The sequence below is a fragment of the Pleurotus ostreatus genome (assembly GCF_014466165.1).
Source record: "Pleurotus ostreatus strain PC9 chromosome Unknown scaffold_7, whole genome shotgun sequence".
Lineage (NCBI taxonomy): Eukaryota > Fungi > Basidiomycota > Agaricomycetes > Agaricales > Pleurotaceae > Pleurotus > Pleurotus ostreatus.
This window is the reverse complement of record NW_023503162.1, coordinates 2,217,060-2,236,386: the sequence shown is the minus strand read 5'-3', so window position 1 is coordinate 2,236,386 and position 19,327 is coordinate 2,217,060. Positions and strand designations below refer to the sequence as shown.

Sequence of the window (19,327 nt, the reverse complement as noted above, 5' to 3'; positions counted from 1 at the left end):
CCTCTTGCCTTGGGACATGGTACGTACTCTAGGGGACCCCTATGAAGCAGAGCTTATCACGGGCGGTGGACCCTGTGACACGGTTGTTCGAATTCGAGCATCTCAGGGACTCCAACGTCGGACTCGGGATCGACGTCAAGCACGTTAGGCACTCGACGACGGAACGCTTCAACTGTCACTATTCGACGTCTCTACTTAAAGTGCTATGAACAACAGCCCACAGGACCATGCACCATGCTGTTAGCTTCCCCACAGTGCGTACTAGCCGTTCGTTTTCGCGCAGGCGGCGAGAGTAACCGTTGCCGCACCTCCAGATATGTTCGCCAGAAACGCTACACGCTCGCAGAGCAGTCTCTCAAGAACGCCTTCAAGCACTCTGAATCGGTGCAGCCCGCTGCACGGGAGTTGCAGATTCGTGCGTTGAAACAAGCGACCGAAATGCTCACCTCCCGCGCTCGGGACGCCCAAGAACGCATCGACACGCTACGGAGTAGGCTGTCCGACCGCCAGGTGGACCCAAGCGTGTACGCAGCTTTGCAGCAGGAGCGGTGGAAGGAAGAGAAACGACAAGCGATCATTCAGGAGGAAGTCGTGGTATTGCAGAAGCAGTTACAGTCGCTTGCGACGAGTGCCACTTCCACGACCCCCACCGTTGAAGAGCGACGGCTGGCCAACCTTGCCCGCTTCCTGCAGACCTCAGCCTCGCCTCGCAGCACGTACTCACGGAAGCGCATGTCGATACAGAGTCCGGTGGCACCACGCCTACGCCCACTGTCGCTCTCCACGAATAGGCCGCATTCGGCGGACGAGCTCTCCAGGACGCGGACCGAGAAGCCTGCCGTCCCCATACAACCGTCCGGTAGCAAGCGATTTCTCAGCCCTATCTTGCCTAGCAAATCAAGCCCATCCTTACGATCTCCCTCGCTCTCCTCTTCGTCAACGAGCCATGAATCATCCCCTCAAACTGTCAACACTGATTTCTCGCCAAGGACGCCGTGGTTCTCTCACGACAGTGCTACTGGAGGAACGGTCACAATCTTTAGGGACAGTGTACAAGTATATACGGAATCCGATCAAGTCATACCTGAAGACCTGCACGTAGACATGCCCGATTACGCTCGTAACTTGATCGAAGAATTCGATACCTGTGTCACACCTCGCGACCTTCCTCTTTCATCACCCCTTCCCCCACCGTCACGAATCCCTAGTGCACCTTCATCATCGGAAGGACCTTCTACACCCCTTGTGTCGCCCCAGCTAGGCACAGCACAAACGCCTCTATCCTCACCAAACTCGTCCACGCCTAACACACCTTCACGCCTGCGCAAAAAACTGTCGCGCCGTAGTTCACTCTTCTCTATCCACGAGGCCATCTCATCTCGCATAAACTTCGTTGGCGACCACCTCACTTCATCCTTCTCTCACAAACCCTCGTTGTCAAGCCTACGCTCACCGCAGCCTAGTGTTCTAGAAACAGTAGGGGAAGTCGATGATACAGCGAGCACAAATGCAACGACCGTCACCCGAGTGTCCTTTGCCTCCAGAATAAAGCGAAAGGTCCTGCGTCCATAGTTTTATTCCAGTTCAGAAGTTCGCATCCATCTTTCTCCATCCTTATCCTTCGCATGATTTCTTGAAGTTTGTTATGAATGCCCATCTCATATCTTGGACTTTTATGGAAATAATTTCCGACCTTCGTTCATGCGACGGACTCAAAGCATTCTTGGTTGTACATATCCCATAGACAACGTGTATATCGATATCATCTACTACTAGCATCTTGAATCCGACTACTGTTTCTTGGCGTCGTTCATTTACACAATATGTAGTGTAACTCGCGTGGCGTTGACACTTGGTTGTCCTGCCACCGCGCACATGTTGGTTGGGTTCATGCGTAGTCAAAGCACGGACTAACTTCCCATTGTCCTGCGCCTTTCTGTACTGTGGCTGTCTGGCCGTGAGGTGCACTGTATAGCAGGACCCATTGTTGCATCGCCACTCGCAGTCCTACATACCACCTCAATCCACATTAGTGTCAATGGCCTACCCCCACAGCTCTGACCACCATCGATGGCATTCGTATATAAATTGTGTTCTGCTCCCCTTGAACAGCTCCTCACTGAAAGTAATCCGCAGATTCCCTGATACCTCCCCCGCCCACAACCCGTATCAAACTTGGCAATGCCGACTCTCGCGTTCGCGAGCCCACAGCGCTGGACCTTGAAGCCTGACTTTCCTGGGGACGTCAAGCCGCTAGTCGGACCATACGTTTCTGAAGGGGATCTTCCACTGCTCGCGGCTCAGCTAGAGTTCCATGGCTATGCACCCACGTCCTCTGCTGCTCGCTCTACCGTGTCGTCAGCGCCCACCCGAGATGCTTTGTATAATGCTCTCCCAGACTCGCCCACGTCTGTGATGGTAGCGCCGACTACGAGCATCGGGGCCTTGCGAGGAGTCTTACCGTTGCTCAAGCGTGCACCTACATGGGTCGAAGATGGTCATTGGGTCTTCCACTTTTTGGACCCATGCCCAAAGCGAAGTGATAAAAGTCCTACTATGCCCTCACCAGCTGGACTGGCGACCGCGACCAATCCGTTCGGCGAGGCCCCCACCACTGTGCCCCATTCGCTGACTAGGTCCAGTCTCGTAAATCGCACTCCACGCAGCCTCAAAGCACCACACAATTCTCCCAGATATAATCCATTAACTCGACCCCGTTCTCACAATGGATCACAACGAAAGCGACGCCCGCTACATCAGTGTCCTCACGAGAATTGCATTCATCAGACCTCCAGCCTGTCTGCTATGTCGGTGCATTTGAAGTCTGAGATCCATAACGGCACAACATACGCTTGCCCTGGGTGTGGTATTATGTATATGATGGCGACGAGCCTCAAGACGCACGTCAAACTATGTCGTACTTCCACTAGCACCTAGTAGGAGCACAGCAGACATAGTTGTATCAATATCCTATAGATAGATATGTAGATATATAGGTGTAGGACATATATACGAATTGTTGGCGAATATACGTTGAATTCGTTGCTGGATAAAGAATGTTCAACATTATTGTTCAATATCCGCTGTAACCCTTTCCGAGCTCAGGCAACGTCTTGGTTTATTTTGTCGAGAGCGGTGTCGATGTGGAAGTGGAGTCCTCGGATGAAGCGGGCCCTTGTTTGTCTCTGTGACTCTCCCCGTGCTTTCCTTTCAAGTACAGCGTAGCACATCGAATCATAACCATGTCAAGGTTAAAACCAATATCCATCTGAAACTAGGCGACCCAGGCGACCCACAACCGCGATGGTCTGTTGTCAGCTTGAGGCTCTTCACTTAGGACCGCATACCGCCGCTGCAAGAATAAGGGGGTACTTTCCTATTCGACAGTTCATCGAACACCCATAATATGACCATCACGCCCAAGTGAGTTTCTCTAATAATAGTATGAACTATTTCTGAGCAGTTCCCCAGCTTCTTGAACATTGGTTCTGATGCCTTGCAGCGGATCATACAATGTCTCGATGGGACGGAGCTAATCAAGCTAGCAATGCTCTCGAGAGAGACGCACGACTTTCTCCTGCCTCTTTATTTGCAGCGATGCAACATCACTTCCACCGCCCCCAATGACTTCTCCACCGTGGATACGCTGTCTCTCAACAACGACGCTGCAACAGAGGAGGCGTTCAGATTGATCAGGATGTCACCACAGATCGCTGGCGTAAAGCATCTGCACTGCAAATTCCACTTCCCAGAGTCCGTCCTTCATTGGGAGTTCCGCAACTTATACAGCGTTGTCACCAAGCTACGCCATATCGAATCCATCACGCTCGATTTCTCCCTGGTTCCGGACAGTCTTGCGGTTCATGGTGTGCCACGCTTGCACTCCATGCGGGGGTGGCGGGCTGCATTCGGGGTGCTCATGAAGGCCATGCTGGCGTCGTCCCCTCGTCAACTCAATGTTCACGATAGGACGCACTTCCTGTGGTTCGTCGAAATCGACGAAGTAGCAACTACTACTCTCCAATCGAAGTTGCATCACGCCCTGGTAGGGCCGACACCTATCCAACGTGAGGTGGCTGAGATCCTTGGACTTGAGAACGACAAGTCTTCTCTATGGACCCGCCTTTTTACCGCTGTCAACTCAGAGAACCCCTCAGAAGACGTGTCGCCTCTGGAAAGAGCGATCGGTCGAGTCGATCTCGCTTCATTGACCGACATTTGTTTGGACTTCGATTTAACACCGCACGAGTGGGAGATAATTGGACAGTATATCACCTTGCCTTCCCTCTCCAAATTCTCCGTAGGGGCCGATTCGTCGAGCGCCTTCGATTTTCTCCTTCAATTCCTAGGCCGACATCGCAAAATCACGTCGTTGCACGTATCCGAAGCCACCGTAAACCAATTGAAGACTTATCATATCCAAACCCCGTTCCTTCCCCTCCTCACCAGTCTCCACGCCCCCATCGACGTATTCTACATTTTCTTCCCGTCGGGGAAATCCAACCCAGTTTCTAATCCTACAGATGCTGAGATGCGTGTCTCCCTTCGCGGTCCATCGGATTGGTCGACCGTCTCCCGGAAATTGAACGCACTGCCGCAACTCCTCAAGCAGAGCCCGATAACCCTGCGGCTTCTACTGTGCACCAAGTCCTGGATAACTTCACCCCCATACATTCCAATCCAGACACCAATAATCAGTGCGCTGGTTATCGAAGCGTTGGAACAGCCTTTCGATATCTCCCAGTGCAAATTGCTGGATTGGCTCTCACAATTCCCCCATCTAAGGCAATTGCGCATGTTGGGAATAGGTGAGGCCGAGCACGAGATGGAGTGTAGTTTCGCTCGATCCGTAGCTATGCGTCGTGAGGGTTTCCAGTCAGTGGAATTTGACGGGAGGATGTACTCTGATCCTGTAAATCTTTAGACTACGGTAATGCATCATTTTATTACCTTGTTTGCTTTTGACGGCGAACAGTGGTTAGTGCGTTGAGCACCTAATTCAAGAGCTGCAGGGCTACAGGGGCGCCGAGAAAGTAGAGTACTTCTCATGGACGTTGATGTTGCGCGATTGGAAGCAGTCTAACCTTGCGACGACCTTTTGGGACCTAGAGAGAATGAGATCAATAACAATATGTTCGACCATGTGAGCTCATCAAGTTTATCGCAGAATCGCAGACAACCCAAGGCACAGTGAACATATGTCATTTTCGACTTACATACTTGGCCAAGACTCTAGATATGACAGAAAGGGAGCGAGCGTCTAGCGCGTTCCATGTAAATATCAAGCAAATACATGAGTTATCAAATGCTAGTGAGATGGTGCGAATTGTTGTTGAATTGTGAATATACATTGAATTCGTTTTTGGATTTTGATGTACAAAGAATGTTCAACATTATCGTTGTTCAATATCCGCTATAACCTCAATTTCCCTTTCCGAGCTCAGGCAACCCAGCGGCCTTCAAGTCTTGGTTTATTTCGTCGAGATGATTGATGAAATTTCCCTTCAGATTATCCCACATCTTGGGCTCGTGTTCTACGTATGTTGAGTCTCGAGTTGTACGCCTGGATAAAATGAACCAACCGTGCAGTTTCCCAGTCTTCTTGATTGCCCAGTCAGTCAAGGTCAACATCATGCTGGACTCCATCATGAACGCTAAGCCGGGAAGATTCCTGAGTTACACAGGGGATAGGGGTAAGGGAATGGGTGTCTCACCGAGGGTGCCCTCGTGGATTCGCATGGGTTTCAGTTCCATTTCTGAGGCCATCTTGAACTCATCATAAGATACTGATTACAGCATTGCGGTTTGTCAGGCATTTGGTGGGAGTAGATGGATATAAAGTACTGACCACCGTGTGGACAGAACCCTGTCTCGTAGCTGGCACCTCCAGGAGAGAAAGAGTCGCTACGACCTCCATATCCGCCATAAATCAGACCCATGAATTCCGTAGCCGAATTACGGTGATAATACTGTGAGATAAGTATGTTGAGTACATGGCAATTAATCGACAAGCTTGGAAAACTCACCGGCGGCCGGAAGGTTTCAGAAGCGACATCCCATCTCCCGCTAAAGATCAAGAAGTCCGCGAGGGGGATACCAGGTGCCTTCGATTTTGCTGTTAGGACACAGAAGATCGAGGGGTCGATGTGGTCCTTGGAAATACTGCCGACGTGAATAAACTTCTCCATCGCATACTTATAAGGGACGTAACTACACACAGAAATAAGTCAGTGGTAAATTAGATTACATTCGTCCGGTATAGGGCACTCACTTCCCATGCCAGGCGACTACATCGAAGGGCGTGTGTTCCTGCTTGCTCACAAATAGCTTCCCGGACAGCCTAGAAATAGATGAGAACACAATCGATGTCGGCAAGTACACTCGCGCGAGCACGCACTTGTAAACAACTATAAAGACGGAGGTTACCACATTTGTCGTTTCTGTTGGGCACGTTCCACTCACTTTCCCATGGAGACTGATCGATGTCAAAGCTTGCCACTGGTGTCTCGAAATCGCGTGGGTTAGCTAGACCGTGTCCGCCCAAAGGCCCAAGGTCGGGAAGCTGATAATGGGAACCAAAGATCTCCTGGATATCTATAAACATGTTAACGGAGTCCAGAGTGTAGATGATCGTGCGTCATACATCCACGAGAAGGCCCATCGGGAAGGACAACCTGGGAAATGCTTAATTAACGGGGAAAGAGCTCATCATATGGTAGATAAGTACCTTGAACTTCATTCCACGTTGGATGACGACAAGCTCGCCGGGCCGTACCATCATCCTATTCAAGTCGTGTGTTTAGTAAAAAATAGTCATAGTGTTTGCAACCGGGGAGATTAAAGGACCTACTTCCCAAATTCAGTCTGTATATCCAGCCGACCTTGCTGCGGAAGAATCAACATATCACCATCATTGTTACAGAACGCCTTGCTCTGCATCGACTCATTTGCCAAATAGATGTGGATGGCAAGGCCTTCTCTCAGAGTGGGATCGCCATTGCCGGCTAAGGTCCTCAAGCCCGCAATAAAGTCCGCCCTCTCGTTGTCTGAGGGCAAACTGAAAGGATACCACGCAAGTTGGGTTGGGCTAACGTGGACTTTGGGGTTCAGAGAGAGAAAGCAAGCCTCGAGCTACGGGCGGCCCGGTAAGCTGTAGGGCGCCGAAAATGAGATCACCTGTTGCTTACATCTGGGTTGTCAGGAAGGGCGGTGAACCCTTGGTGGGCCACAGACGGCCTTATCCGGTATAGAAACCTGCAGCAAGAAAGGATTAGTGCCATGATGCGCTCTCTTGGGCGCACTCACGCGTTCAGATTTTCGTGCCGTGGAGCAATGAAGGGTGACCCAGTCATCTGAGTGCAGAAATAAGCCAAGAGAACACCTCGAAATATAGGCCGATGCGAACCCCTTCTTGATAGAGGTCATATTTATTCTTCTGGGGCATGTCCTGGCCTTGAGGCAAAGTTCCTGGACTGCTACTAGTTAGTAGTGAATATATAACGACGCGTCAACAGCTCACATCGCCTCTGTAGCAAACCTGTTGCCGAACCCCACTTGATAAGTGTACGGGTCGTTTGCGGTGGGCAAGACATTGAAGGCGCCTTGTGCCGTAGCACCAGTCGTGGTTGCAGTAGTCATGATGAATTGTGAGGTGGAAAGTGAGTGCACCACCTAGTGGACTGGTCTCGCATTTATGCGCCCCGCTTCAAGGGGCTTGGGTTTTCTGATTTGCCGTTTACGCAGATTTCGTATGACATGCAGCCTGTATTGGTGAGATTCCTGGGATAAATTCGCCCATTTCGGCGGTTTGTATCAGTCTTGGTGCTGAGGAGGGTACTACCACAACGTGGATCCGAAGATAACTGCTAATCTTTGACTAATCTCACGGTTAGTGTGGAGATGGCGGCCGCCGTCGGTATCAGATCAGTTATAACACAGGAAAGAAATAATTGTTTCTGTCAGGAAATAGAAGCAGAAATTATGGTCAGGGGCGATGAAAGGGGTGAAGGCAATTAGACGCCCACTGTCCTTGACTTCTTCACGGAACACGACTACTACCACTGCAAACTACACCCGCCCATTACAACTACTTGACAACTACCGCCATGGCCGCCACAGAAATATTTCAAACCATCGCCAAGATATGGCTCGCATTCGTGGGATTTATATGTTCCCTCTTTTCAAAATCAAGCAAGCATGAAGATGATGCCAAACCTCCGATTCTACCTTTGACGGCGAACAAGCCAGTCGCGAACCATGGTGCTCCAGAACTTGCGCGTATGCATATGCATATTGAAGAAGCTGCAAGTGCGTATTCGCCTGCATGGTTGTCATAGTATTGAGTCTGACACAGTTTAAAGGCTTCGTGGCGGCTGGAATGATGCCGTATTACGAAGATGGCACAGAACGTTTTATTCGCGATATACCTATTCCACAGTCTCCTATGGACTACCATTCTACTCCCTATGCTGGCTCTCTGAATCCACTCTCGAAATCGGCCATCACAAGTCTATATACGTCCTTCGCTGCCACAAAGTCTGATTTGTCTACCCCCCAGTCGTTCGGTGCATCTAAGGATACGCGTCCCGGTATAACCCAAGCTGATTGCGGACCGGCTACTCTACTTGACCGTTCGGCCCAAATGCAAGAAATTGTCTTGGACCTGAAGCACGCTACTTTGGTTAATTTCGACAATTGGGTTTTCCGGGACTCTGAAGACGTCGATGCTGGCCTTAAAGAATCTAAGGAAGGAACGCCTTGCGCTGGTACTTCAAGCTGCGAAACATCTCTGGCTGATAACGAGTCGACGGAAGCTATTGAACCACGCCCTTCCACGGATAAACTCAAAAAATGTTCTGATTCAGTCTCACGGGATGTTATCGTTGATTTCGCCTGCCTCCCGACATATCCAATCAGTGCTCTTTCTGCTTCTTCGACTTGCGCATTTTCCGACATCCCTCCGTCTGGTGATAACTCTGCTGGAGCCGAATGTGTGCCACTGCCGATAGCAAATACTGCTAGTTGCCATTGGACATCTGACATACCACTCTCGCCTGAACAACAACGTAAAGGCCGGATCAGCCTTACACCGTATCCCGAGGGAATGAGTATGACGATAGACTTTGGCTCGCCGGAATTAGCTAATTTGACAGCTACCCTCGAGGCTATCAAACGCTTAGACGACCCACCTACTGGAATTGACCAGCTCAGCGACGACTCTCCAATGGCTATGGAAATCCTCAGCAACACTATCGTAGTTCGAGTGGAGGAGCCGCTTGCCGTCGATCCCTCTTCGATGGCAGCAGAAGCTAACGGTGATAAAATTCATTTCGAAGCTCTCCCGCCTGTATCGGTGTTCCTACAGGCTATCCCGACTCCCGACCCCGATTCAACCTGGATAGCTGATCATCGGCCTGGAAAAGAAAATGATGCAACTCCTACACCTGATGTTCCCCGAGACAAAATCCCTGCAGAAGATAAAGCGAAGCGCAAACCCCTCTCGACTGTAGCCATTGGTAGCACCGCAGACAAAGCTGATATCCGAGACAGAGATCGATACCGTGGCGCTGCATATTCAAGAGTGCTTCCAAAACCTTGCCTTAGTGCTTCCTCGTCGATGACTTCCGTCGCCCTGGCTACTGTTCCTCAATTAACGTCTTCGCCCATCCTCCAGAATTCTGGGACTCCTCCCCTACTCTCAGGTACCTGTATTCTGCCCACGAGCTCGACCGCAAGCCAGGGTCAATCCAAGCCTTCGGAAAATCGAGTGGTCCGCAATACGACGGGAACTCCGCGTGGTGTCTCCTTTGACTCCAAGGACATTAATGTTCGGCAGGATGATGGAACCGTTTGTTCTAATGGGAAGGCCAGAAGGCGGAAATCAATCTTACAATGCTCGATGCCCGATTCAAATGTGAAGCATGGCGTCCGCGTAGCGAAGGGGAATCTACATGAAAAGTCGAAGTCTTTATCGAAATCAACAGGATGTCAAGTCAAAGCGTCGACGTCGGGCGGGCTGGTGAATTGATTTACCAAGGTCATTTTGTAACTTACTATGTTGGAATCACGTAAATATACTTCAGTTGGGCCACCAGTGAACACAAACACTTCTAAAGTTGCAGGTTGGACCGCGACGATAATATCATTCCGAGTCATCGACATTTTCCTTCCCTGATACAGGAGGAAGCTTCAGGACAGCCCTAGAGCGAACGAAAACCGCTCGCCTCTCCATCGGGGGATGGTCCAATGCTCGGCGCTCGGCGCAGTCTCGACCAAGAATGTGACGAAGGGTAGAACAACCGTCAAAACAGTCGTGACTCGAGGGAGATTGAGCGCAATAAGCGTCCCGACAAGGGTTGCGAGGGTTGCGAGCGCTGCGTATGTCCTTCTCCCGTTCGTTATTGTTTGCCGGAGAATTGCATATTAACGTATTAGCAGCGTCACTGGTAGACTTACCAAAGCAAGTACTGGTCCTCGTTGCTCCTGCCGTCGTTTTCCTGTATGCTGCCCAGGATGGGGGAACGTGATCAACAGCATAACCTTGGAGCAACGTGATCAGTTCAACAACCACAAGAGGGTGGAGTTGTTGAGCACCAACTATACGCTTGGTATACGCTATGTATACGGGTATCCCAGGGGTATTGTGCACTAGCACCGGGGCTTGCCCTGCAATTTACAATTAATACAATAATTATTTGTAATGCAGTATAATGTCTGCTAGGATGCCATAAAGGTTGAGGGCGGAAGCACGTCCGAGCATGCAGGGTAAATAACCCATTACCTCGATCGTCGGATAGTCACAAAACTCCTCAAGCTCCTGAACCCACGTCCGACCTTCTTCATCTGCTCTGCAACCCCGTCCACACCTATTTTCCCAACATCCTTTCCCATCTCTTTAATCTTGCTGAGATCTACCGCGAATCTCTCTCCAAACTCGTTCTTATGGCCCTGCATACTGTTCTCAAGCCCCGGTTCCCTGTCGCTCATATGCAAGCTCGAAGGAGATCCAGGTGCAGATTCTCTCTTTCCTCTCCATACGCGGCTCAGCGCAAATCGGTCTTTCCTGGATCGCGCTGCCATCGAGGCGTGGCGAAGTGAAGCTTCTAGGGGATCCTCGACATCGTTGCGGGATAACTCTCTTGATTCTCGGTACCCTGCACTCGACGTTGGTCTTGGACCAATAGCTACCTCGGGATTTCCGAATACCCCACTTCCCAGGCCTAACCCCATACCACTGAAACCCATTCCGGTCCGGTGGATGTATGGCTCTGATGTAGCGTAAGATTGGGCATAAACAGGTGGCAGGGCACTAGGAGGTGTAAGAGACGAGAATAAATATTCTTCGTCATCTAGGACGTCGATGTCGAGGAACGACTTCGTCTTGGGATGGGCATGGTTGTGATAAGATGAAGGAGCGGGGGAAGATGCACGAGACGCAGGGTAACTAGTCGAGAGATACGCCGCAGAGGATCCAGGACGGGGTGAAACACCTCGAGAACTGGGCCGAGAGTCGTATGTCGTGCGAACAGGAGAAGAGGGCTGAGAGAAACTCGCGCCTACGTTCATATTAGGTCGAATAGCACTGTAGTACGGGCGTCCGGGGTTGCCTATTCGGATAGACGAAGCAGGTTGAGACTTCGATCGACCATGCGCGGGGCGTTCTCCTCGATCCCGCTGTCCCTCGTCAGCCTTTGTCTCTTCGTCGTGGCTTGCTCGTCGTGGCTCAGCTCGTTCAGGTTCGGGAACGCGAAGACATTCCCTCTTACGATCTACCAGCGTCCTCGCGCGAACTGGGAGACCTCCGATCGAATGGGCCTTGCCACTAGGAGTAATTTCATTGCTATCATCTGACAAGTCCAAGAACTGCAATCCATAGTTCGTAGGAGGAGGAGCAGATGCACGGTCCCTGCCGCGGCGTCCGGTGTTCGTAGGGAAGGTGGCATTGATTGTTTTGTCAGGCAGTATTTCGGAAGCCGTCGTAGCCTCGTGTCGATGGATGGATGTTGACACCGTTGGGAATGGCATACCTGCGATGGAAGCATTGGTGTCAGGTGTATCGGGGAGAACATGAACTTCGGGAAGCGGGGAGGAGGCTGAAAATGGAGAACTAGTTCATGAGAATGATATTTATAAGAATACATGGTCACCCACCATCTCGCTCTGCCGTGTCCGCTATCTCATTCACCTCGATGGCCTGATCCACAGGGACATCTGGTGACATGTCCATAAAGCTACTACCGTCCGCGGAGAGCCTGGTGGCTTCATTCTGATTTATACTGTCTTTACGGTGATGCGCAGGGTCATTGCAATGGAGCTCGGGCATTGCTACAGTGATCCTGCTGTTGTCGTCATGGGTATCCTCGTCGTGGCTGCAGTCGTGAGAAATGTAAGAATGCATATTAGAGGGAGCGATATTATGAGGGAATGTGGATGGGATGTTGGGTGTGCCTGGTATCGTTGGAAGGGATATCAATGATGATGCAGATGTAGGTGTAGAAGGGGATGTAGATCCAGTCGTTGATATTGATTCTATGCGAATTCGTGATGGGGTATAATGTAGACGCAGCGCGGACTGAGTATATGGGTCGTTACAGGCTTGCGGGCTAATCGACGGCCGGCCTACGGAAGACGGTCTTGGTGGGAGGATTATTCGAACGCTTGATGCTCGTAGAGAGGTATTCGAGTGGCGGCCACCGTTAGTAGCGAGGTAGTCTGAAGGCAAGCGTCAGTTGAGTATAGCGTTACGAGGGGATTAGGGCCGAATTCGGAAATCCTAGAGGGAAACGGAATCCAACGACCGTCGCTGTTCGCGACGACGACGCCAGGCGAAGGTGGGGGAAAGGCGAGAAGGAAGAAGAGAAACTAACGCAGAGTTACATATGTATGTGACACGAGATTGTATGATGCAGGGCTGCAGAACACGAGCTATCGCCCTCAACGATGTTCCCGGAGGATGGGAGGCCATGGGGATAACGTAACGAAATCATACAGATATGTACGGCATACGTAACGGAGGCGAAGAGGAGCAATATGTCGGAGACATACCGATTTAGGGTTTGACATGCCACCATCGCGCAAAGGAGGGTTCGCAGTCTGCTTGGAAGTTGTTGTTGTCTTGGTAACACATATTGGCTGTCCTGATGTTGAGGGTACTAATGAGGGTAGGGGAGAGGCGACACCGCCACTCCGGAGCTCAGCCACCGTTTCGATATCATCACATCCAGCGGATGATACACTTCGTTCCGACCTTAGGGAAGGGAGTAGGCTGGTGGTAGTACTTGTAGTAGGTTCAGATCGCCTCCTGTACGGACTCGGCGTGATCGGATGATGCCAGAACACCTTCGGTGGGGCACTGATCTTGCGGCTACGCCTACGAGAGGACACGCTGCTCTCATGCGTCGACTTGTTTGAATAATAGAGCCGCTCCGACTGAGCCCATTCGGCTTTAGCTTCAACTGAGGTCCAGCAGCACCAAAGACACATGTCAAGAAGAAGATTCGAAAAGCCGCATCTGAGACAGGTGAACATGGGCCGGGGAGGGCGATCGACGAGAGCTGAGGCAAAATGAGGGGAAGGTACGAGCATGGGTAGAGATGTCGACCTTTGTAAATGCTGGCGGCAATACGGATGAGACATTATTATACCTCAACACACCAAACGCCAGCGAGACAAAGCTCACCGGTTTCTTGTGTTTCCATTCTCGACGAAGCATTCGTGGTATATTGTCCAGCATCGTCGCTCCATCAGACATGAATCCAAACTCCGGCAGGCTCATTGTGTGATCGTTCTAGTCGTGAATCGTCGCTGGTATATAAGTATAAGACGTTGGGGGGCGTAAGGTGTCGTGAAAGGTCCGTCTGCAACAAACGACCAGGTTGAATTGGTGGTTGCCGGCCTTGTATGCCCAGGGTATACGGCACAGATGGATGTCACCCTCAATCCGAAGGGAAAGAAAGGGATAGGCGTGGGGATGCTCTAGCTCGAGCGCGAGCTTTATAAGAGGTGGCATGTTCTGGGGGCACAATTGTACTGCCAGCATCCACGGGAACCGTGCAGCATGTCCAACTCGTGGTGTCCAACTCGTGGTGCACTATCATTAGCCGTGAAAGCGCGCCGAGTCCGCTCATGCATCATGGGTTGTGCTGCGTCGATTACATGGATTACAGATGGCTTCGTTGATGGCTGATAACGTTCGCCAGGCTTATCATGTTATCATCCCTGAACTAGGTGAATGTCTGGCGCCTAAGTATGTTAGTCGACTTATAAGTGTGAAGAGAGCCACACTGAATTCCACGCACACGTATATGGCTTCCACGTTAAGACTTGTCGACCAACTGCAATTGTGAGGCTTCGTGTCCGACAGTCACAGAATCGAAAGAAACAATGATCGCGAAACTCCGCGACACTATTGCCAGTGGGACAACTTGTAGAGTTGTATATCCACATTAACGCCTGGATCACAATAAGATTGCCAGACCGCCAACGGTGCTTTCAACCTCCAGATGTGATCGTAGACGTTGTAGGAAGGTAACCATAGTCATTGCAACGTCCACACCCTTCTATCCGAATTTTATGAACGTTCACGCATATTTGTGATATCCTCAGATTCCAGGTGAAATCCTCCTTTCGTGTGCGTCGGACTTCAGCGCTCCCGCTGCTAATTACACAAACCTATTTTCTCTGTCACCCTCGCTCTCTGTGTCAGTTTTACTAGACGAATACCATTTCGCCTTGAAGGATCGCACTCATGAACTATTTCATGGCTGGTTTTGAACTAAGTATTTAGGAACAAAGAAACAATTTGCACCACAGGCCAAGCTGTGAATGTTGTTGGGAGCACGCGAAAAAAAGCCGATATGGGCTGATTTGTCAGCCGTTGACGGCCTTCGCAAACTCTCTAATTCAAGTTTGAATTTGAAGCTTGTAGCTCCCGCTTATCCTCAGAACTGAGAACTTACGGCGCTGGATTGCACGCAACCGCCATGACTCTGACCGTTACCATTTCCTCAGCCTCCAAGTCAGCTGTGGCACTGGAATTCCCGGGGAAATCTGCTTCAGAAGTCACCATACGCGACGTCAAAGTTGCATTGGCCTCGAAAGTGAAGAAAGTGCGAAACTAACCTTATCTATCCGTTTGTGTCACTAACAGTGATTTTCAGCTGTATGTTGAACGCCAGAAGTTATCGCAGGAAGGGGACAAAAAAGCACTCGATGACGGCTTGAAGTTGACCGAGGTTGGATTTGACGCGAGAACTGAGCAGTGCCGGCTCTCGGTGAAGGATCTGGGCCCTCAGATACAATGGAGGACGGTCTTCATTGTAGAATACGTGAGTAGGGCTGGTATATATTTTCATGGGCGACAATTGACGCGTCATTTCGATGTAGCTGGGACCGATTCTCATACATCCTCTCATATACTATCTTCCGAGGGTCTTTTACGGAAGTGAGGTCCAGCATAGCGCTGTGCAAAGGTGAGTACGGACGTGTTGACGCCCCTCCCCATGGCTCATATCTTCACAGTTATGTATTTGCTTTTGTCGTACTGCATTTCCTCAAGCGAGAGCTTGAGACCCTCTTGTGAGTGGTTCGTGGTCTATCACAACATACGCTGCTAACTTGTCAATCATGCAAGCGTGCACCGGTTCTCGCACGCAACAATGCCCGCAAAAAACATCTTCAAGAAGTACGCCGCACCCTTCTTGTAACGATCGGCTGCTCACAGTTCTCCATCGTAGCTCTGCGCACTACCATATCTTCAGCGGTAAGCATCTTTCCTGGCGTAATGTGACTAGCAATTGACGCGTCGTGCATTCCTAAGGTTTGCTTTTGGCATATGACATCTATCGCCCCAAATACGCGTCAGCCTCCAATTTCATCGTAAACACGTATAGAAACAACCCACAGTTTCTCAACGCCTGCGCCGCTGTGTGGCTGGTGGGTCTTCATCGCGGGTCATGTTGCTTGCCTGGCTCACCATCGCTGCCTAGTTCGCCGAACTGTCGAACCTCTCGACGCATCTGACCCTGCGCAGTCTTCGACCTGCAGGAACAGGAAAACGCGGGATCCCTTACGGGTACGGGTTTGGTCTCGTGTCGTGCCCGAATTATTTGTTCGAAACCGTCGGATGGTTGGTCATTTGCGTTATGACGAACAGCATCGCGGGTAAGCATTAACCGTCAACTCCGATGTTTCCAGCCGCATGCTCACGCTCATGTTCACCCCAATGCGTGCCCTCCCGCTGGCGACTTCCGTAGCCTGGCTGTTCTTCGTCATTTCCACAGGTCAGATGGCGATTTGGGCTGCCAAAAAGCACCGTAATTACAAGAAAGAGTTTGGGAAGGATTATCCGAGAGGTAGAAAAGCCATGATTCCGTTCATCTTCTGATAGTGCGGCGGAAAGCCCTTGATGATAATAATTCAGTGCTTTGATCCTATTGGTGGACCGACTTTTAAGCGCCCTAAACCCGACGCGTCTGCCAGATTCTAGGCCCCGACCACTAGACTCGCGGGCTGACATGCCCACCATCGTCGACACTAGTCTCTGCCAAGGTCATGTGGAACCTTGTTGAACCTGTTCGTGGGTGGGGCTCGAAGTGGTCAGCCAACGGTCAGCCCCATCGCAGGGCGGATCATGACATTTGTTCGGAACGCTCTGCCCTTATGTTCTAGGCGACTATCGAGGTATAAAACCTGCCCGTCAAAAGGCGGCTGAGTATCATTCACAACCCAACCACATCTACATACCACATCACCCCGACCCCTATTCCGTGTTCAGTCGCTGAACTCGGATTGCACATTCCGTTGAGACTCGTATCACATACCGCTTAACGACCTCACGACCTACACGCTATGATTACTTCACGAATATTGCTGCTCTGCCTGTCGGCAGTCAGCGTCCTCGCTTCGCCCCTAGTCCTTGAGACTAGAGACCCGGCCGTCGACAACATCGTCTACGTGACCGATGCTACTTCACACTGCATGATAATGCCAAGGTATGCAACCCGCCTTTACGGGATCTGCGAGTTCGCTGCTGACGCGCGATTTTCTTCGCTAGGGACCCCCATACCAATATTGGTGACTCTGAGCATCCCGGAGGCATGAAGACATACTGCTCGCCAGCAGGGCGATACTCCTCGAAACAGGGGCAGCTGCCTCCAGATTTCTGGAGCAACGTTGCTTTCAAGACGGGCTACAACGCCAAAGGCAAACGATACGCCCAATGTACGTGCCTACTTTCCTGCGATTCACAATGATGGTTTCTAAATGACGTCCACATTCGTAGTGACCGGATGCATTCGTCCAGAAAAGCTATCGCGCTTGAACCCCAGCGACGGCGGAGGACAATACGATTCCTCTGGTGGAGCTGGGGGTCTTGGGAACCCGCAAGGTTCAGTCTGCTTAGGATACAAGCACTACGTCGAGCTCGTCGAACCGGCAGACAAGCGTGCTTGCATCAAGTGCTGCGACGATCCGGCTGATTGCCCTCTTAATAAAGGTCAGCCCCATTGCCTCGCGAGTAGAGGTTGCGTTACTGACATTTTCGTAGATACTCAAGGGTGTCCAGCCGTAATCAAGGGCAACTATTTCAACTGCGGTTAAATCGCAGTGACGACTCGTGATGCCTATTCGTTCAATCTTCAAGCAACAACAGACTTTTGTATACCACTTTGCACAACTCACGGACACACAATAATTCGAGTAATATCAGCAATGTAATGCCGATCGTAATGTACACTATTGTTTAACGACATTGGCAAAATGGTCCATTGTTCCTGAAAGGCGGTAAGCGATTATGAAGGGTTGGACGATAATTCTAAAAGTCCAATTCTAAGAAGTGCAGAGTCCGTGTCGTAAGTACAAGGAGAAGTTCTTGGACTCTCCATCTCAGAAGTTTCCAAACGAACCGACTTTGCGCTGCGATTTAATCAAGTAGGTTGGGACTAGGGTGGGAGTTCAAAAGAACTGAGAACTGAGCTCGAAGGGAGCTGATGAACGTCGTCATCATGTGAGATGCGCAACGTGTGAAGACGAGGGGGTGTAGGGGTCGCTTCCCGTCTTCGAAGACATCCTGCCCCCGATCGGATCAGTATATGTATAGCAGGTATCGCTGTCGACCTACCTCCGACGCCTCGCAAGATCCGGTCGCGATTGATATATCAGAGAGGCCGGGAAGCAGAAGGCTCTTTGCCAATCGCAGAATGCCCGGACTCCAATGATGAAAAACAAACTCGAGGGAGCATAAGTTAGGGTACGCCGCCGGGAGGGCTTCTAAGACGGCGAACTGAGCTGGAGACAAGGGATCGGTGAGCTGCAGATGGCTCAGCTCCCGTCTAGGTAACTTAGAGAATAAGCTAGTTGGTCCGCTGAAGGATCTAAGGTTTGGAAGGATATCGTTGGGCACTAGGAAGTTGGGGAGCTTGTTGACGATGCTTAAGTGGGTGATGGATGCGGTATCTTGCATGAACTGTATAAGAGGCGCGACGTATACCAAATAGAGGTCGTCTGGGTCCTCAGGAAGCGAAGCCTCGATCGGCATGATAATCTTGACGGATTGGAGGCTGGGTGATAAGGAGAAGGGATGTTGATCATATGGGGAGTGGTGTACGAGGAACGCGGCCGCCTCTAGAGTCCAGTCAACTTCGAGCGAACGCAGTTCAGGAGCTGTAGATAAGAACAGTGGCGAGAGGTGATCAAAACGCATGTCCGGACGACCTTCGGAGCGCAGACCACGCAGCACGAGTTCTTGAATGTGGAGGCCGAAGAAGAGGTGGCGAGTTGATATCGGGAGACGAGGAAGCACGCAGTCTTCTATATGGAGGCGCAGAAGATGTGGGACATTGAGTATTGCGAGGTACACTTCCTCGGGGATAGCTGATGTGAATAACACGACTGATGAGAGGTTCGTGAAGGTAGAGATGCGGTGAGCGATGCTGGAAATCGTAGGACTAGTTATGGTGGATGTAGTTTTCGCTTCCCCTTCTTCCAGGAACAAGCGGGGCGGAGTAAGGGGTCTGTAATTAGCTATGGTGAGGCTGCGTGGTATAGTGAACAGCTGGGATTTGAAATCGCGAGATTCCAGCAGCTGCCATGCCATAAGGTTCTGTTCCAAGCGTCTAGTGTTCTGCCACTTGATATGCTCGTAAAGTTGCCCGAGACCAGCAGAAAAGAGACGTCGACATGTCTGCATGACGTGTAGTATATCGGAGGGTTCCTGCACATATGCTAGCACGCTCTCCCACATCTCGGTCGGAAGATCCACACAGGGCATCTCTCAAGTCTAGAAGACACGCCGGTTAGTGGAGGCTACGGCAGGCGATGACGGAGAGAA

At 50.9% G+C, this 19,327-nt stretch overlaps 9 protein-coding genes across 9 annotated transcripts; 6 read left to right on the top strand and 3 right to left on the bottom strand.

Annotated features, from left to right (window-relative positions):
- Positions 1-234: 234 nt before the first annotated feature.
- On the top strand, positions 235-1,572 carry PC9H_010018 (uncharacterized protein; the record flags this gene model as incomplete). Its single annotated transcript, XM_036779512.1, has 1 exon — positions 235-1,572. One exon carries the CDS (start codon positions 235-237, stop codon positions 1,570-1,572), a length of 1,338 nt encoding a protein of 445 aa, XP_036628901.1.
- Positions 1,573-2,181: 609 nt separating this feature from the next.
- On the top strand, positions 2,182-4,924 carry PC9H_010017 (uncharacterized protein; the record flags this gene model as incomplete). Its single annotated transcript, XM_036779511.1, has 2 exons — positions 2,182-2,646; positions 3,464-4,924. 2 exons carry the CDS (start codon positions 2,182-2,184, stop codon positions 4,922-4,924), a joined length of 1,926 nt encoding a protein of 641 aa, XP_036628900.1.
- Positions 4,925-5,421: 497 nt separating this feature from the next.
- On the bottom strand, positions 5,422-7,638 carry PC9H_010016 (uncharacterized protein; the record flags this gene model as incomplete). Its single annotated transcript, XM_036779510.1, has 15 exons — positions 5,422-5,534; positions 5,583-5,654; positions 5,715-5,786; positions 5,849-5,969; positions 6,027-6,210; positions 6,272-6,340; positions 6,398-6,407; positions 6,463-6,594; positions 6,644-6,674; positions 6,728-6,782; positions 6,851-7,131; positions 7,188-7,254; positions 7,306-7,352; positions 7,406-7,472; positions 7,520-7,638. The coding sequence occupies 15 exons, from the start codon at positions 7,636-7,638 to the stop codon at positions 5,422-5,424; spliced, it is 1,440 nt and encodes a 479-aa protein (XP_036628899.1).
- A 467-nt stretch (positions 7,639-8,105) lies between these two features.
- PC9H_010015 (uncharacterized protein) lies at positions 8,106-8,336 on the top strand (the record flags this gene model as incomplete). The annotated part of the gene is made up of 1 exon (XM_036779509.1): positions 8,106-8,336. One exon carries the CDS (start codon positions 8,106-8,108, stop codon positions 8,334-8,336), a length of 231 nt encoding a protein of 76 aa, XP_036628898.1.
- A 107-nt stretch (positions 8,337-8,443) lies between these two features.
- Positions 8,444-10,027, top strand: PC9H_010014 (uncharacterized protein; the record flags this gene model as incomplete). Its single annotated transcript, XM_036779508.1, has 1 exon — positions 8,444-10,027. The coding sequence occupies one exon, from the start codon at positions 8,444-8,446 to the stop codon at positions 10,025-10,027; it is 1,584 nt and encodes a 527-aa protein (XP_036628897.1).
- A 749-nt stretch (positions 10,028-10,776) lies between these two features.
- Positions 10,777-12,397, bottom strand: PC9H_010013 (uncharacterized protein; the record flags this gene model as incomplete). Its single annotated transcript, XM_036779507.1, has 2 exons — positions 10,777-12,092; positions 12,151-12,397. 2 exons carry the CDS (start codon positions 12,395-12,397, stop codon positions 10,777-10,779), a joined length of 1,563 nt encoding a protein of 520 aa, XP_036628896.1.
- Positions 12,398-14,981: 2,584 nt separating this feature from the next.
- On the top strand, positions 14,982-16,384 carry TSC13 (3-oxo-5a-steroid 4- dehydrogenase; the record flags this gene model as incomplete). The annotated part of the gene is made up of 9 exons (XM_036779506.1): positions 14,982-15,107; positions 15,159-15,326; positions 15,385-15,470; positions 15,520-15,576; positions 15,632-15,682; positions 15,735-15,760; positions 15,818-15,933; positions 15,987-16,161; positions 16,254-16,384. 9 exons carry the CDS (start codon positions 14,982-14,984, stop codon positions 16,382-16,384), a joined length of 936 nt encoding a protein of 311 aa, XP_036628895.1.
- Positions 16,385-16,848: 464 nt separating this feature from the next.
- On the top strand, positions 16,849-17,598 carry PC9H_010011 (uncharacterized protein; the record flags this gene model as incomplete). The annotated part of the gene is made up of 4 exons (XM_036779505.1): positions 16,849-16,991; positions 17,054-17,220; positions 17,282-17,494; positions 17,546-17,598. The coding sequence occupies 4 exons, from the start codon at positions 16,849-16,851 to the stop codon at positions 17,596-17,598; spliced, it is 576 nt and encodes a 191-aa protein (XP_036628894.1).
- Positions 17,599-17,920: 322 nt separating this feature from the next.
- On the bottom strand, positions 17,921-19,240 carry PC9H_010010 (uncharacterized protein; the record flags this gene model as incomplete). Its single annotated transcript, XM_036779504.1, has 2 exons — positions 17,921-18,067; positions 18,119-19,240. The coding sequence occupies 2 exons, from the start codon at positions 19,238-19,240 to the stop codon at positions 17,921-17,923; spliced, it is 1,269 nt and encodes a 422-aa protein (XP_036628893.1).
- Positions 19,241-19,327: the final 87 nt, after the last annotated feature.